This window comes from Lupinus angustifolius, chromosome LG01, assembly GCF_001865875.1.
Source record: "Lupinus angustifolius cultivar Tanjil chromosome LG01, LupAngTanjil_v1.0, whole genome shotgun sequence".
NCBI lineage: Eukaryota > Viridiplantae > Streptophyta > Magnoliopsida > Fabales > Fabaceae > Lupinus > Lupinus angustifolius.
Genome location: NC_032009.1, coordinates 33,296,601 through 33,314,142, shown reverse-complemented (window position 1 = coordinate 33,314,142; position 17,542 = coordinate 33,296,601). Strand labels below are relative to the sequence as shown.

The 17,542-nt window shown below is 34.7% G+C and overlaps 2 protein-coding genes across 2 annotated transcripts in view; both read left to right on the top strand.

The window, feature by feature from the left end:
* Positions 2,032 to 13,374, top strand: LOC109361325. Its single transcript, XM_019606776.1, has 8 exons — positions 2,032 to 2,248; positions 2,529 to 2,703; positions 3,621 to 3,694; positions 4,131 to 7,188; positions 8,573 to 11,117; positions 11,826 to 12,280; positions 12,658 to 12,774; positions 13,038 to 13,374. The coding sequence occupies exons 2-8, from the start codon at positions 2,644 to 2,646 to the stop codon at positions 13,176 to 13,178; spliced, it is 6,450 nt and encodes a 2,149-aa protein (XP_019462321.1). The 5' UTR covers positions 2,032 to 2,248; positions 2,529 to 2,643; the 3' UTR covers positions 13,179 to 13,374.
* Positions 16,766 to 17,542, top strand: part of LOC109361317 (bifunctional aspartate aminotransferase and glutamate/aspartate-prephenate aminotransferase-like) — a 4,834-nt gene continuing 4,057 nt past the window's right edge. Inside the window, exons 1-2 of the mRNA XM_019606764.1 lie at positions 16,766 to 17,215; positions 17,300 to 17,393. Coding sequence (XP_019462309.1) covers positions 16,868 to 17,215; positions 17,300 to 17,393 — 442 coding nt within the window. The 5' untranslated portion in view covers positions 16,766 to 16,867. The remainder of the gene's footprint in view (positions 17,216 to 17,299; positions 17,394 to 17,542) is intronic.

The following is a 17,542-nucleotide window of genomic DNA, read 5'->3' as shown; positions in this document are numbered from 1 at the left end:
TTCCTTCTTGTGACAAAAACGTTGCATTGCCCGCAATGTAAATTTCAATAATATGCACCACAAGGAATGGTTTTAATATTTTGCCTGCCTATGGTTTTAAATTGCCGTACACAAATGTGATTTTTGAGTCTTTACAACTGTATTATGATTACAATTGTGGTTCTTATGTCCTTCCAATGATTTTTACTTTTATATATAAAACATTGAGTAAATGGGTAGTCTCACTAACAATGGCATGCAAAATATCCTAGTGACTATATTGTATGAGCACAAAACTACTATAATATAATGTACACAATCAGTAATTATTCACTATTCATTTGTATTACATATGAATGATAAACGATTTAATGATAATGTATTAAACTTATATACCGTCAGTGTATACATTTTTCTCTCTTTAAGATATAAGTAGGAAGTTGCTCATTCAATATGATTGGAGATTAATTACTAGAAACAGAAATGAAGTATGAATGATTAATTTACCATAACTGGGAAGGGAAAGACATCCCTCTTATATCTAATCATTATTCATAAGTTACAAAGGAATAACTAAGCATTATTCAATCTAAAAAGAGTTATGAAAGTCAGTGCATAAAAGATAATGAATTCCATAAGTTTGGTTTATAGGCAACAAGAATATAAATTTTGATTTGATTAATCTACCAGAGGAATTTATTATAAATATATTTTAACGACCTATAATAAAAAGCTTGAAAATACTATTTCGGTAAATTATGAAATATTTTCATAACATCAATGTAATTGGATGGTACATAAGATTTGTCATTGTTCAATCAATGGATTTTGCATTAGTCATTCTACTAAGTTACTTCTCTAGTTAAGGAGTTGAAATTGTTTATCACCTTTTAAAATTTCCTTTGTAGATTAGACACGTTATATATGAAAAGATATATAATAAATGAAATTTTCTGGTTAATTTCAACCTTCATAATAAAATGCAAGGGAACATAATGAATGGAAGAAAAAATAAATAAAAAAATGAAGAAAATAGAATGGAAGGAAGCCTGTGAGAATAATTTAGAATTTTTGGGAGGATTAGAAAATCTCCAAAAAGAAATATAGGAGCTTTAATGATAATCATATATTATATTCTTCCATTCTCCTCTATTTCACCAACATGTCACACATTTTGTTCAAATTATTACTCTCTCCATTTTTCTTATGTTGATATTATTATTTTGTTTTCAATTTATTGATGTTTTAAATGACTAAAACTTAACTATATTTCATTTTTAATTATACCATTCTATATACTTTTTATTTTATATTTCTGTCTCTTCATTATGCAAAATATATAAAGATTAAAATATATATTTTAGGAGTGTAATATGTATGCATTGATGTGAAGACCAGATGTGATGGTCTCACTGGTCCAATCCCTGACTGGGTTTGAAAACAACTCTAGTTTGCAATCTTAATTAAATAAGTGTTTAGACTGCTTTAAATTGGGAAAATTCGGGGGAGACAGTATTAATCTTGGTTAAACCAAAATAACTGTCAAAATGAATAAAAGAGTTCATTTAAAATTAAAAAAAGAAATATAATTATATAAAATTTTATATTTATATATAATAATATATTTATAGTTAATTATTAATTATATATAAAATTATTTGGTTTTTCCGGAAAATTTAAACAATTAAACTTAATAGGATATCTCTTTTGGTTTGATATTTGGCTTGAGTTTCACAACATTGACTAACAATGTAAATGTTTATACATAATCAATCCATAAAAGTCAATAATAGTTAAAAATGAATTATTAATGATATATTAATAGTGTTGTAAAAAATTACCTTGTCACTTTTTATATTGTTTTGTAGTTAACATATATAAATTTTCAAATCATTGATTATTTTATGCAGATAACTTTAAGCATCAAAACATAATAAGTATTCCATTTATTAAAAGAAGGCTAACAAATTCTCCAACAAACCAGACATGTATTAGTTATAAATGATCGGAAAGATTTATTGAATTTCCAAGTAAGCAAAACAAGTGCATAGTGATGAGTGAATATAGTGAAGCTGAGTTGGTAATGTTGGAGCTTGAAGTTGAAGAGTTTGACGAATTCACACTTTTGTTCCCTTCATTCTTACGAAAACGAATGCATCACTCACTTTCATCACAATCCCAACGTTCATTCTTACTCACCATTTTTCAAATCGAATTCATCATTTCTCAATTCTTCTACTCTCATTCTCAAACATTCTTTATTTTCAGTGTAAGCTCTTCATAATTCTGGTTTTGCATTAGTTATTTCAATTCAGTTTTCAGTTTTCAGTTTTCAATTTAATGTCTTAGATTCATGATTTTATTTGTGATCTACATTCTTACATGCTTCTTCTAATTAGTTCAATGAGTTTCTTAATGTGATGTGACGTCATTGGATCTGATTCTTTATTGCATTAGTTATTTCAATTCAGTTTTCAATTTACTGCTTTAGATTCATTATTTTATTTGTGATCTACGGTAATTGTTGTTGATGTTGATTTTGAGAACAGGTGGCCTTGAAATCTGAATGATGATGTTCTGAGTGTCCCTACAGTCTAGATCTGGAGAAGGACAGGGTCCTAAGCTGATCAAGTTGTGGAGTATCGAGTTAAGAGTGAAGCAAAAATGGCGTCCACGGTTTCTTGGAGGAACACAGCCAACAATGGCAGCAACATTTCTGATATGGTACTACTTTGTTAAAAAAATGTTCAGATTTTTCATGATCCATCACATTTTTACACTATACTACACAATTAGGAGTTGGTTAGTAAATGTGAAAATCAATTGGTGTTCTGATTAGTATAAGCATGTATTGGAATTTGTGGATCTTATTCTCATTTGGTACATCCGGATACTTTTTGTGAAATTCGGCTTGCTTTGGTATACCATTGTGTGTTCGGTCTATGTGGAAGGGGCTTGGGTCCCTTAAGCTTGTGGTCTAAGTTTGATCTCAAGATTCATGTGTATGGAAAAAATAAATTGGGAGAGGTCCCCGCTTAGGCTTGTGATAGAACCCAAGTGACTAGTCTCTCACCGATTGGATGAGGGACTCTCTGGGACAAATGGAAACCAAAAAAAGATTGATTTGCTCTTGTTTTGTGATGGACATTTATAGGAAGTATCATTGAGAACCGCAGATCAAAGGATCTGCAACTTTTAATTTAGTGGATACGGGTGACCTTATCTGTTTCTTATCTCCTATTGTCTCTTAGAAACGCATCTATGACATTTTTTGAGACTGAGACATGTTAAGTTTAATAAATATTAATGATGTGGTAAGAAATATTTGTTATGGATACTAGGCATTGTATTAACTACGCAATGCAAGTATGCAACAATTATATGTGTCTAGTACTCTGAACTATTTTTATTTTATTGATAAGGAATATAATCGACATGTTAATAGTTTTCCATACCTCACTGGGCTTGTGAGTAGGAATAAGAAAAATAAAATAAACAATAGGGTGGATTTTTTTCTATATTATTTCCATATTTGTGTTCTCTTTTTTCTCCAAATATATTGAATTCTTTTGATCAATCAAAGTATTAACTGATATATTAACATACAATCTAACATTTCTGCTGTCCTTTTGCTTATACAGGAAAGAAATGGTGATGGGAAGACTCAAGATTCAGAACCCCCAACTCCACATTCTGTTTTGAAGATGGGGTTAAGGTTGGTTATAGCTTTAAAAATGCCTAAAAGTCTGTCATATAGAAGTAGCTTACAACCTGGTATTAGTATTGATCATTTGCTTGTAGAATCAGTGGTTGTAAGTTCTTTATTATCGTTTGTTTTTGGTAAAATAATTTTAATTTCATTCATTTGTCAAATTTTGTGTTAGTATCTGTCCTCATGCATGTAGACAAGAAAGCTAACCACCTGCCAACCCCTGCTATGATAGCGTTGTTATCAAAATTCAAATATATATATATATATTTTTTTTTTTCTTGTTTAAAACTGATAATAGCATATAAGGTTGTGGGTTCGCTGGCAATGTGATGTGTATTCTTCATTAATTTAAAAGCATAAATTGATGCTTCAATTTATGGACAGAAATTTGAATTTGTGTGCACGAACTCTGGTATCTTATGCTTTTAACTGCTCGCAGAGACCGTAGCAGCAGTATGGAGGATCCAGATGGGACATTAGCTAGTGTTGCTCAATGCATTGAGCAGCTGCGTCAGAACTCATCCTCTGTGCAAGAGAAAGAGTATTCCTTAAGGCAGTTATTGGAGCTTATAGATCTGCGTGAAAATGCTTTTAGTGCTGTTGGATCTCACTCTCAGGCAGTTCCAGTACTTGTTTCACTTCTCCGGTCAGGTTCATTGAATGTGAAGATACAAGCAACAACTGTCTTGGGCTCTCTTTGTAAAGAAAATGAGCTGAGGGTGAAAGTCTTGCTTGGAGGATGCATTCCTCCATTGCTTGCTCTACTAAAGTCAAGTTCCACTGAAGGGAAAATTGCTTCTGCAAAGACTATTTATGCTGTTTCTCAAGGTGGTGTGAAAGATCATGTGGGCTCAAAAATATTTTCAACTGAAGGAGTTGTACCAGTGCTGTGGGATAAGCTGCAAAAGGGCCTGAAGGCAGAAAATGTAGTTGAAAGTTTATTGATACGAGCATTAAAAAATATCTCCAGCAATACTGAGGGATTTTGGAAAGCAACAATACAAGCTGGAGGAGTGGACATATTAGTGAAATTACTAGCAACAGGACAGTCTAGCACTTTAGCTGATGTGTGTTTTTTACTTGCTGCTGTTATGATGGAGGATGCATCTGTTTGTTCAAAGGTGTTGACAGCAGATGTGACAAAACAACTCCTGAAACTATTAGGCCCTGGTAACGATGACCCTGTTAGAGCTGAAGCAGCTGGTGCTCTTAAATCTCTATCTGCACAATGCAAAAACGCAAGGCGAGAGATAGCCAATTTTAACGGTATTCCTGCTTTGATCAATGCTACCATAGCTCCTTCCAAAGAATACATGCAGGGTGAGTGTGCTCAATCATTACAGGAGAATGCTATGTGTGCTCTGGCAAACATCTCCGGCGGTTTGTCTAATGTCATATCTAGCCTTGGTCAAAGCCTTGAATCATGCACCTCTCCTACCCAAGTGGCTGACACATTAGGAGCTTTAGCTTCAGCTCTTATGATATATGATAACAAGGCAGAATCTACCAGAGCATCAGATCCTTTGGCAGTTGAGCAGACTTTACTCAAACAATTTAAACCTCGATTGCCATTCCTTGTGCAGGAACGTACTATTGAAGCCCTAGCTAGTTTGTATGGCAATCCAGTGCTCTCAATTAAACTTGCACATTCTGATGCAAAACGGTTGCTTGTTGGTTTAATAACAATGGCTGTCAATGAAGCACAAGATGAGCTTATAAAAGCTCTCTCGACCCTGTGCAACAGTAAAAGCAGTCTATGGCATGCACTTCAAGACCGTGAAGGAGTTCAGTTATTGATATCTCTTCTGGGGCTTTCATCAGAACAGCAGCAAGAGTGCGCAGTCGCTCTGCTTGGTCTTCTATCTAATGAAAATGCTGAAAGTAAGTGGGCCATTACTGCTGCTGGTGGTATACCTCCACTTGTTCAGATTTTGGAGACAGGATCTGCAAAAGCAAGGGAAGAATCAGCAACAATCCTTAAGAACCTATGCAATCACAGTGAAGATATACGTGCTTGTGTTGAAAGTGCAGATGCCGTTCCTGCATTGTTGTGGCTTTTGAAGAATGGAAGCCCTAATGGGAAGGATATTGCGGCGAAAACATTACATCATTTAATTCATAAATCTGACACTACAACTATCAGTCAGCTTACAGCATTATTGACTAGTGATCTACCTGAATCTAAGGTTTATGTTTTGGATGCTTTAAGCAGTGTGCTTTCTGTTGCTCCTCTTAGTGACATTTTGCGCGAAGGTAGTGCTTCCAGTGACGCATTTGATACCATGATAGCATTATTGAGCTCTAACAAGGAAGAAACCCAGGCAAAGTCTGCTTCAGCTCTAGCAGGAATTTTCGAAATGAGGAAAGATGTTCGTGAAGGCAGCATTGCTGTTAAAACTCTTCTGCCAGCCATCAAAATGCTTAATGCTAAATCTGAAAGTATCCTAATTGAGTTCTCACACTGCCTGGCTGCAGTATTTCTTTCCATTAAAGAGAACAAGGATGTAGCTGGTGTTGGTAGAGATGCACTATGCCCACTAGTTGCACTGGCTAACTCTTCAGTTTTGGAAGTTGCAGAGATGGCAATGTGGGCTGTGGCTAATCTTATTTTGGATAGTGAAATTGCGGAGAAAGCTGTTACAGAAGAAGTTATCTTGCCTGCTACCACAGTATTACGTGAAGGCACAATTTCTGGTAAAGCCCATGCTGCAGCAGCAATTGCCCGCCTTTTACATTCTTGCAAAGTTGATGATGCTGTAACCAATTGTGTGAATCAGGCTGGCACTGTTCTTGCATTAGTTTCTTTCTTAGATTCTGCTATTAGTGAATCTGTTTCCACGACAGAAGCTCTAGAAGCCCTTGCCATTTTATCCAGGTCAGAAAAGACCAGTGCGCATATTAAACCTGCATGTGCAGTTTTGGCTGAAGTCCCTGAAAGCATATGCCCAATCATCCTGTCTATTGTTGATTCGACATCTGTGTTTCAGGATAGAGCTATTGAGATATTATCCCAATTATGCAAAGATCAGCCTGTTGTTTTAGGAGATACTGTTGCTTCTGCCTCTGGATGTATGGCTTCAATAGCTGAAAGGATAGTTAGTTCCACAAATGTAAAGGTCAAATTTGGGGGAGCTGCACTTCTTATTTGTGCTTCAAAAGCAAATCATCAGAGATTGGTCAAGGATCTCAATTCGTCAATCTTGAGTGCTAATCTTATCCAGTCTCTAGTTGATATGCTTATTTCTACACAGGCTTCTTTGGCTAATGAGGATGATGACAACAAGGAACTCATTAGCATATGCAGACATACAAAAGAAGAGGCTAATGGTTGTGAATCCAATACTTGCACCTCCATTATATGCGGGGCTGACTTAGCTATATGGTTACTGTCTATTCTTGCTTGTCATGATGACAAAAATAAAATTGCAATTATGGAGGCCGGAGCGATTGATGTTCTCACAGAGAGGATCTCAAATTGTTTCTCACACTTTTCTCAGGTATCTTAATATCATCTTCAACTATGTTTTCAGTCCATCTGATTCTTATCGTAGTTGATACTTTATAGGTCATAAAATTATGCTTTATCACCCCTGTCTGATGTTCTGCTTAAACCAGCTTCATTGCACCAAAGCTAAAATCCTACCAAGTTTCAAAATTTCCACACTACATCCTCATACTAGAAACATTGCATGTGATCATTTTCTCACTGAAGTCTCAGAATTTACCAAGGTTCATTAGATGCACTAGTTGGAGAAGCAGTGAATTCTGTGTATACAAAAATTTGCTTAGAACAAATTCAAGTTTGATTTTAAGCAGTAGAAAATGAAGTGTTGGGAAAGGTTATGTTCTCTTTCGGTGGTTATTTGGCAAAGAATGATCACAAATGTGGCTGATGATCTCTCCATTATCAGTTTTAACAAAAATATGTACCATGTTTTAAAACTTGATGCGCTGAGATTGTTTTAGACAAAAAAATGTGAAGGTAAAAGTGCAATTTACTGGAGTAAATATTCATTTATCCATACATAAAGCAAACAAATTTTTTTATGATCTTTTTAAAAACAAAAAAAAACATTTTTGTTTGGTTGTAATATTTGATAAGTACTTTTTCATGTCTGAACAGCTTTCTTATGCTATAAAAAAGGTCTTTTTTTAAGAAGCACCAAAGCCAAAGTACTAAATTGATACTCTTAAGTTATTTTTGTTTTTAATTTGGTCCTATAACTTTTTCTGTTTCATTTTTGTCCTACCAACATGTCTTTGTTCACAACTCTCTCAATTCTCAACTAACATTCACAATTTTGGCATCATTGAATTCAAAATGAAAAGATCTGCAAAATGTCTCTTACATTTTCTGAAATGTACCATTAAAAAAATTAATTTGAAGTTAAAAATTAAAAAGAAGGGTAGCCCAATACGCGAGGTTCCCACCTAATGAGGTCTTGGGAAAGTAGATGTACGCAGCCTTACACTCACAAGTGAAGAGTCTGTTTCAAAGAAAGTAATGAAACAATAACTTATAGGACCCACTTTAAAATATAAATAACTTAAAGGACCAATTTGAAAACATAAAATAACTTACAGACCCTATTTGTTACATGATAACTTACAGGACCAACTTGAAAACAAAAAATAGCTTAGAAAACCAATATACTAGTTTTGCCGTCTTTCTTTTACGGAACTCATTCAAATGTGAATAGAAAAAGTGCAAGTACTTGTTTTTACTAAGAAATATATTTTTAACATCACAATAAGCACATTGAAACGAACTCATTGTTCATAAATAATACCCACCTCCCTGGCACATGAAAGAGTTAGAGAAAAAATGAGTATATGGTTATGAACTTACAATCATTGGCTTTTTTTATGGTGAACATGCAGATTGACAACAAAGAAGATAGAAGCATGTGGATTTGTGCTTTGTTGCTGGCCATATTATTTCAAGATAGAGATATCATACGAGCACATGCAACCATGAAGTCTGTACCAGCACTTTCCAATTTATTGAAGTCAGAGCAATTGGCAGACAAATATTTTGCTGCACAATCAATAGCTAGCCTTGTCTGTAATGGTAGTAGGGGAACACTTTTGTCTGTCGCGAATTCTGGGGCAGCAGGTGGACTTATTTCCTTGCTTGGCTGTGCTGATACTGATATTCAGGATCTTCTGGAATTATCAGCGGAATTTTCTTTGGTGCGTAATCCTGATCAAGTTGCTCTTGAAAGGTTGTTTAGAGTTGATGATATAAGAGTCGGTGCCACTTCTCGGAAGGCAATACCTGCACTAGTTGATCTGCTCAAACCAATTCCAGATCGCCCAGGAGCACCATTTTTAGCACTTGGGCTTTTGACTCAGCTTGCTAGAGATTGTCCATCAAATAAGATTATAATGGTTGAGTGTGAGGGCTTAGAAGCACTTACAAAGTATCTTTCACTGAGTCCACAAGATGCAACTGAAGAAGCTGCTACGGATCTGTTAGGAATTCTGTTTAGCAGTGCTGACATACGGAAACACGAGTCAGCATTTGGTGCTGTTACTCAACTTGTAGCTGTCCTACGTTTAGGAGGACGGGCTGCAAGGTATAGTGCTGCAAAAGCCTTGGAAAGTTTATTCTCTTCTGACCACATTAAAAATGCAGAGACTGCTCGACATGCCGTTCAACCCTTGGTGGAGATACTCAATACTGGTTCGGAGAAGGAGCAGCATGCTGCAATTGCTGCATTGGTTAGATTGCTGAGTGAAAACCCATCAAGAGCACTTTCTGTTGCAGATGTTGAGATGAATGCGGTGGATGTTCTTTGCAGGATCCTTTCATCAGATTGTTCGATGGAGCTCAAAGCGGATGCTGCTGAATTATGCTGTGCTCTTTTTGGAAATACAAGGATTCGGTCCACGATGGCTGCTGCACACTGTGTTGAACCTCTAGTCTCTCTCCTTGTAACCGAGTCTAGTCCTGCTCAGCATTCAGTCGTTCGGGCATTGGATAGGCTTGTTGATGATGAGCAACTGGCTGAATTAGTTGCTGCACATGGTGCAGTTGTTCCTCTTGTTGGCCTACTGTATGGTAGGAACTATGTACTTCATGAGGCTGTTTCTAGAGCTCTGGTCAAGTTAGGAAAAGACAGGCCTGCTTGTAAAATAGAAATGGTGAAAGCTGGAGTTATTGAAAACATACTTCACTTATTACATGAAGCACCTGATTTTCTATGTGCAGCTTTTGCAGAATTGCTGCGTATATTGACCAATAATGCTAGCATAGCTAAAGGACTATCTGCTGCTAAAGTGGTTGAGCCCTTGTTTTTGTTGCTAGCAAGGCAAGAAGTTGGGCTTGATGGACAACATAGTGCACTACAGGTTTTGGTTAATATCTTAGAACATCCAAAGTGTCGTGCTGACCATAGATTGACTGCTCACCAAGTTATTGAACCACTTATCCCCTTGCTTGATTCTCCAATATCAGCAGTGCAACAGTTGGCTGCTGAGCTTCTTTCACATATACTTTTAGAAGAACACCTTCAGAAGGATCCAGTGACACATCATGTAATTCGTCCTCTTATACAATGTCTTGGTTCTGGTATACACCTATTGCAGCAGAGAGCTGTAAAGGCTCTTGTTAGTATTGCACTAACATGGCCAAATGAAATTGCTAAAGAGGGCGGTGTTATTGAAATTTCCAAAGTGATATTGCAAGCTGATCCTTCCCTTCCTCATGCGTTATGGGAGTCTGCTGCATCTGTTTTGTCAAGTATTCTGCAATTTAGTTCCGAATTCTACTTGGAAGTACCTGTTGCTGTTTTAGTAAGGCTGCTTCGATCTGGCTCAGATGGCACTGTTCTTGGTGCTTTAAATGCTCTTCTGGTGTTAGAAAGTGATGATGGAACTAGTGCAGTAGCAATGGCTGAAAGTGGTGCCGTAGAGGCTCTCTTGGAGCTTCTAAGATCTCACCAGTTTGAGGAAACAGCTGCAAGACTGTTAGAAGTGTTGCTGAACAATGTAAAGATCCGAGATACAAAAGCTACCAAGTCAGCTATCTTACCGTTATCTCAGTACCTCTTGGATCCACACACCCAAGCACAGCAGGCAAGGCTATTGGCAACTTTGGCTCTTGGGGACCTTTTCCAGAATGAGGGCCTTGCTCGAATAGCTGATGCAGTTTCTGCTTGTCGTGCTTTAGTAAATGTGCTTGAAGACCAACCAACAGAAGAGATGAAAGTTGTAGCCATATGTGCTTTGCAAAACCTTGTGATGTACAGTCGATCAAATAAAAGAGCAGTGGCAGAGGCTGGTGGTGTTCAGGTTATATTGGACATGATAGGTTCAAGTGAACCAGAAACAGCTGTTCAGGCTGCAATGTTTGTTAAACTTCTCTTCTCAAATAATACTATTCAAGAGTATGCTTCTAGTGAAACAGTCAGAGCGATCACTGGTGAGTTTTTCTTTGTTTATATCATGCACTGTTTATTGCTAACTAATCAGTACTTTTTCCATTTTTACAAAATCCATAAAGGAAAAAAAAACTGCACAATTGAATATTCTCATTTTACTCTCAGGGCACCCTTGAACAAGCATGCTAAATACCTTTTGACTTACTTTTATTAGCCAACAGATAACTTGATTACTAAACGTTTTTCAATAAAATTGGTAAAGTACGTCAAGTAATGTTAGATATGAAGAATGGATGAATCTTGCTGATAATGGAAGGACCTGGTTTTTAATTGGTCATGCACCTAAAATTTAGGGAAGGAACATATAGATAGTAAAAGTTGTGAACTTCGACTAATGGCTGCATTATTTAAAGAACTTGGCTCAGTTTATGCTTATGTAATCTCTTGTAGCAAAAGTAAACACCTAGTGCTCTTTTTAAGTGAAAAGATCATATTGCAATCTAAAGCCTGGATTTTTATGTATAAGGTTGCAGTTTTTACTCAGAATTATGATTATTCTTTGACACATTTATGTCACGTCACCATGTGAATATGAACATCACTCCCTCTCCCCTCTTTATATTTATGTCTTATGTGGGTAAGGTTGTATACATCTACCCTCCTCATACCTCACTAGGTGGGAGCATCGTGCACTGGACCGCCATTTGGTATGTGTAAACATCATCTAACGAGGTTTTATATTCTTGTAGCCGCTATTGAAAAATATTTATGGGTTAGTGGAACTGTGAATGAGGAGTATCTGAAAGCATTAAATTCTCTATTTAGCAACTTCCCACGTCTGAGAGCAACTGAACCAGCAACACTTAGCATTCCCCATTTGGTCACATCCCTAAAAACAGGCTCCGAGGGTTGTCAGGAAGCTGCCTTGGATGCACTTTTTCTTCTCAGACAAGCTTGGTCAGCATGCCCAGCTGAAGTTTCAAGAGCTCAGTCAGTAGCAGCTGCAGATGCTATTCCATTTCTGCAGTACTTAATCCAGTCTGGCCCGCCTCGGTTTCAGGAGAAGGCGGAATTTCTGTTGCAGTGTTTGCCAGGGACACTGGTGGTTATCATAAAGCGAGGTAACAATATGAAGCAGTCTGTGGGAAACCCAAGTGTTTACTGTAAGCTAACACTTGGCAACACTCCACCAAGACAAACCAAGGTCAGTTTCGTTTTTAAAATTGCATGTTTATCTATTATCATTCGATCTTTCATCTTTTGTGTAGTATTGTTTTAGTTGGGGGAGGTGGGGACTTGCTTCTGTATGTGTCTGCACTTGGGTTAAGTAACACTGTCGGGTTGTGTCCCCATGTCAATTGTGCACAACTTTGACCTATGAATGCTTTTTGTTTCTTGAGTGGTATAATATCTGCTTTTTGCATAATGGAAGTCATGCCCATCTAAAATGTTCAATTAGGATATGCATTTTCAGAGCTGCTTCCTCTTTATTTTGAGTATTAGATATTGCCTTATGCATTATCATTTCCTTGAAAATTAAACATACTACTAAATTGCTAATATCCATGGTGTGCTGATCAGGTGGTCTCAACCGGCCCTAATCCGGAGTGGGACGAGAGCTTTTCATGGTCCTTTGAGAGTCCTCCAAAAGGACAGAAGCTTAACATTTCTTGTAAAAATAAGAGCAAAGTGGGAAAGGTAAAATGCTTGTAAACATGATTTAATAAATTGAATATGTCTAATTCATCTTCAGTTACGTTTAATGTAAAGATTTATACATAATCACTACATAATTCACCTTTCATTTTAATTACTTTTGTTGAAAAGTCAATAATGATTAAATATGAGAGGTAGATGATATAATGACAGTTATAGAATTCACACATTATGGATGAATTCATTTTTTTCTCTCTATTGTTTTGACACTTCCGCTTAACTCCTCTATTGTAATTTGATAACAGAGCAAATTTGGGAAAGTAACAATCCAGATTGATAGAGTGGTAATGCTTGGAACAGTAGCTGGAGAATACACTCTATTGCCTCAAAGTAAAAGTGGCCCACCAAGGAATCTAGAAATAGAATTTCAGTGGTCTAACAAGTGATACACACTCATACACGTTGCTGAGTTGGGTGAAAATCTTTCAGGTTTGAACAATATGCTTGCTGGGAAAATAAAGTTTTGAATTTATTTTTATCCATGTGTATATATAGATTAGTTAGTTGTTTATTAATTTTTCCTCTATGGTTCCAAACAGATTATATTTGTTATATCATATTCTTTTGTAACTTGATCCTTCATTAGAAGTCCTGGTGAGTAAAATATATCAAATGAGAGTTAATCTAATTTCTAGAGGCATGTGAGGCTAAGAAAAACTGGATAAAATTGTGATGAAATATTTAAAGATGGACGTGATTTAAAGATGAGAAAAGTATATCAATGAAAGTTAATATTATTCGTTGATGAATATGATTTATTTTAAAATATAACATTGATTACTGATTATATAGTTGATTTTATCTACTAAAACTAAGGCTATAACAAGAATATTACTTTGGACAAAACATCAAGAGGGTGCATACTTGTTACCTACAAACTGTGAAAAATAACTACACTAGGATAAAGAAGCTTAACAAAATGGCCAATGGTTGGAATGAGAAGAGACTAGAAGGGTTCTTAGAGGATCTTGAGTGCAACTCATATTTTGTTCTTAAATGAGTCTCTATGTTTATTTTATAATTGTTCTCTTATAAATTAAGCATTTTTTTCTGTTTTGTGCTCAAATGGTGCAACTTACCTTTTACCCTTAAATGGATCCCCACCATTTGTTTACTTTCTACCAGGCTCATTCAGATAACTGTTGTTAAATGTTCATTTTATACTTTTAACGATACTCATTCAAGTGAGCGCCGTTAAATTCTACTTTTAATAGTGGTCACTCAAGCTCAAGCGAGTATTGTTAAATGTCTACTCTTAACAGTGCTTATTTAAGTGAATGATATTAAATGTTTACTTTATACGTTTAATAGTACTCATTCAAGTGAGTGTTGTTAAATGTCTACTTTAACACGGATATTCAAATGAGTACTGTTAGATATCTACTTTAACACGAATACTTAAATGAATGTTGTTAAATGTTTACTTTTAATAGCGCTTAGTGTCAAACATCTACTTTTAACAACAGTACTTGTTAAGGATTAATGCATGAGATGCTCTGAAGCCTTTAGCTCCACCCTCTCTAATTTTAGTAAGGTCTTTCCTTTTCATAAGCAAAAAAGAACCGTTGGGCCACAAAAGAAAGAAATAAAGCACATTAAGGATATCATCGGAGCTCTCCCTAAGTTGAGAGTCTATCTGATGTCCCACATTTTGTGTCATTTCATGTAAAGTTTATGATTGGTTATAAAACTATTTAATAATTAAATTTTAATTTAAATATATTTTTTCTGACCAATTACATACCCATGAGATATGAAGTGACACAAAGTCTAGGACAACAAATATGTATCCATAAAATACCCCTTTCATCCTTCAACCAGCATATTTTTTATCCTAAAAAATATATAAAGAAGAAGTAGCACATGGTATAACATATTTTTTTGGTATACTACTAGATATGGTCTCCTTCAAACATGAAATTAGTTATCTTTAGAAGACAGAAACCCCATCTGTCATGCATGTGCACAAATACATTTCTAAAAGGAGAATGAATTGATATTATCTTACTAATCAAAATACTATTATTTTTTTTGTACTAGTAACTAGGATATCCCTTATTTATCTTTTAAGTAAGAAATTAATCTTTTCTAGTATTCGTGATTACATTTTTTAATATGTATCGTTTACAAGAATCAATCTCTAGACATTTTAGTCATCCTAAGAATCTAGTGATATCTTATACCACTAAATTAACATATTCGTGATAAAAATAAATATGATATGTCATATTATGTGCATCTCCTATATATGGATTAAAAGGAGATGAATAAAAGATAGAGAAATAGAACTTTCAAGAACTATATAAAAAATCCTGATCCGAATAACATATCTTAAATATTATGTTGATATTAGATCATAAATTAACCCTTCCAACAATTTAATTATTATCAATATCCACCTGTCAAAGAGTGCTACTATCCTAGGTCATTTACATTGTAAAGATAAATATTACAACACTTCACTCTACCATATTAAGTTTTATTTGATCCTATGATAAATACTTTAATATTTATGGATTGTCAATATATTTTTTTTATACATATAATATATCATTATATTATTGATTTATATTATTTTTTGTTTGAGAATTAATAATGATCAATATGTGAACAATGAGTGATGTGTCGATATAATTACAATGCCAATGTATTATAATATCAATTTATATATATTAAATTCATATTTTTATTCCTAGTAATAAGTGTTCTGTGTGAAATTATCTTGTTTCTTTTCTTGTGTTTGATTGTAGTATTTTGAGTAAAAAATGTTTGTTATATGCCTTATATTTGTATCACAAGATTTGAAATGATCTCATTAATTATCCTCTGCCAGTGCCAACACAAGTTAACTTTTTACTACTTTCTCTTCCAACACTAGCACAAAATTGTTTAAATACTACAAACACTGAATCTTTTGTTTTGAGGACATAGACCCAAACGTTCTTAAAATGGTCATTAATAATGGTAACAAAATACCTTACACCTCCATGAGAATTAGTGGTCATTCGACCACAAACATCAAAATATACCAAGTCTAAAATTTGGTTTTCTATGTGGTGACTTTAGCAAAATGAAGCTTCTTTGTCTTGCTTTCCATCCAAACAATGTATACATAGATTAAGAGACATTTTACATTCTTCCAAACATATGAATGCATTTCTTTTGGCTAGAATTTAAATTCCTTTCTCACTCATATGTTCAAGTAGTTTATGGCACAATTCAATTGAGAAGTATTCTCTGAGAGCACTAATAGATTCATTAGTGACTTTGGCTTCTATCACTTAAAGAATTGTTACTTTCCTGTCTTGGATTACCACCAACAAACTTTTTACCAACTTTCATTTCCTATCCTAAAATACTATAATATAACCTTATTTGTCTAATAATCATGTGGATATTAGATTGAGACATATGTGAGGAACATGTCTCACATCTTTCAATGTTAGGTGACAACTAATAATATTTCTAAAAAACTATCTTTGTGGTTCTCACATGGACAAAATCAATCCTTTTATAGGAAAAAAACAATAAATCCTTTCATCATTGTATGTAATTATTATGTAATGGACCGGCCCAATATATAAATCTTTTCATCTACTATTCATATGTTAATCATTATTTATTGATCTTATATAAAAAATAAGTAATAGTACATAACAAAATCTTATTATTAGTGTATAAATATTAGTTTTTGTAGAATAAGGATCCAAGTGACAATATAATATAGTGTAATATTTATGTATTCTTACTATAAAAGATTTATATACGACCAATATAACATTCATTATTCATTTATATTCATATTTTTTAAATAATCAACGATGATAAAAAATAAATGATATAAATAAACTAATAATATATAAATTTTTTACCTTTTCACTTGCTTTGAAATTGTAGTCTTAAAGGTTGAAATGTTGAATTGAATTGAATCTCTATAGCTCTCCTAAGTTTGTTCCACCAACTCCCTCAGAGGCTCTCACCCAACTCACCTACCAATAACAAAGTCACCCTTTTAAGTTCTTACACCATTTCTCATTCAGAATCAAATTCCTTTCTTTTCCATTCAGTTTATGATATGGCCAATACAACACTATATAACCCCACTTTATGCCGAATCCGTTTCCTTTCTTCCTCTCGCCACGACCCATTTCCCAAAACCCTCTCTTTTTCCACAATTTCTCTAAAATCACTCAATTTGGATATGGAAACGCCAAAACAGAACAAAAACAATGTAATAGTGAAAGCAACAGTAACAAATATTGATGAAATTGACATATCGTTGAGCCCACGTGTGAATTCTTTGAAGCCTTCTAAAACCGTCGCAATTAGTGACCAAGCCACCGCGCTTGTTCAAGCCGGTGTTCCCGTCATTCGGTTGGCCGCCGGAGAACCTGATTTTGACACACCAACTGTTATAGCTGAGGTTTTTCTTTTTTTCTATCTTCAAATAAATTAGTACTTACCAATTTTCATTCTTTTCTGTATGTAACTTTTTTTCTTCATGTAGGCTGGGATTAATGCTATTCGTGAAGGGTATACAAGGTACACCCCTAATGCTGGTACATTGGAACTACGCCAAGCAATTTGTCATAAGTTAAAGGGTTAGTTTATAATAATATGATTTATGTGTTTTTATTTTTTATGTTTTTGGGAAATAGGGTGAGCCGTCATACGTTCAAATCTCGGAAACAGCCTGCAGAATAAGATTGCATATATCCACTCTCTCCACATCTCGTGTACTGAGCTTTTT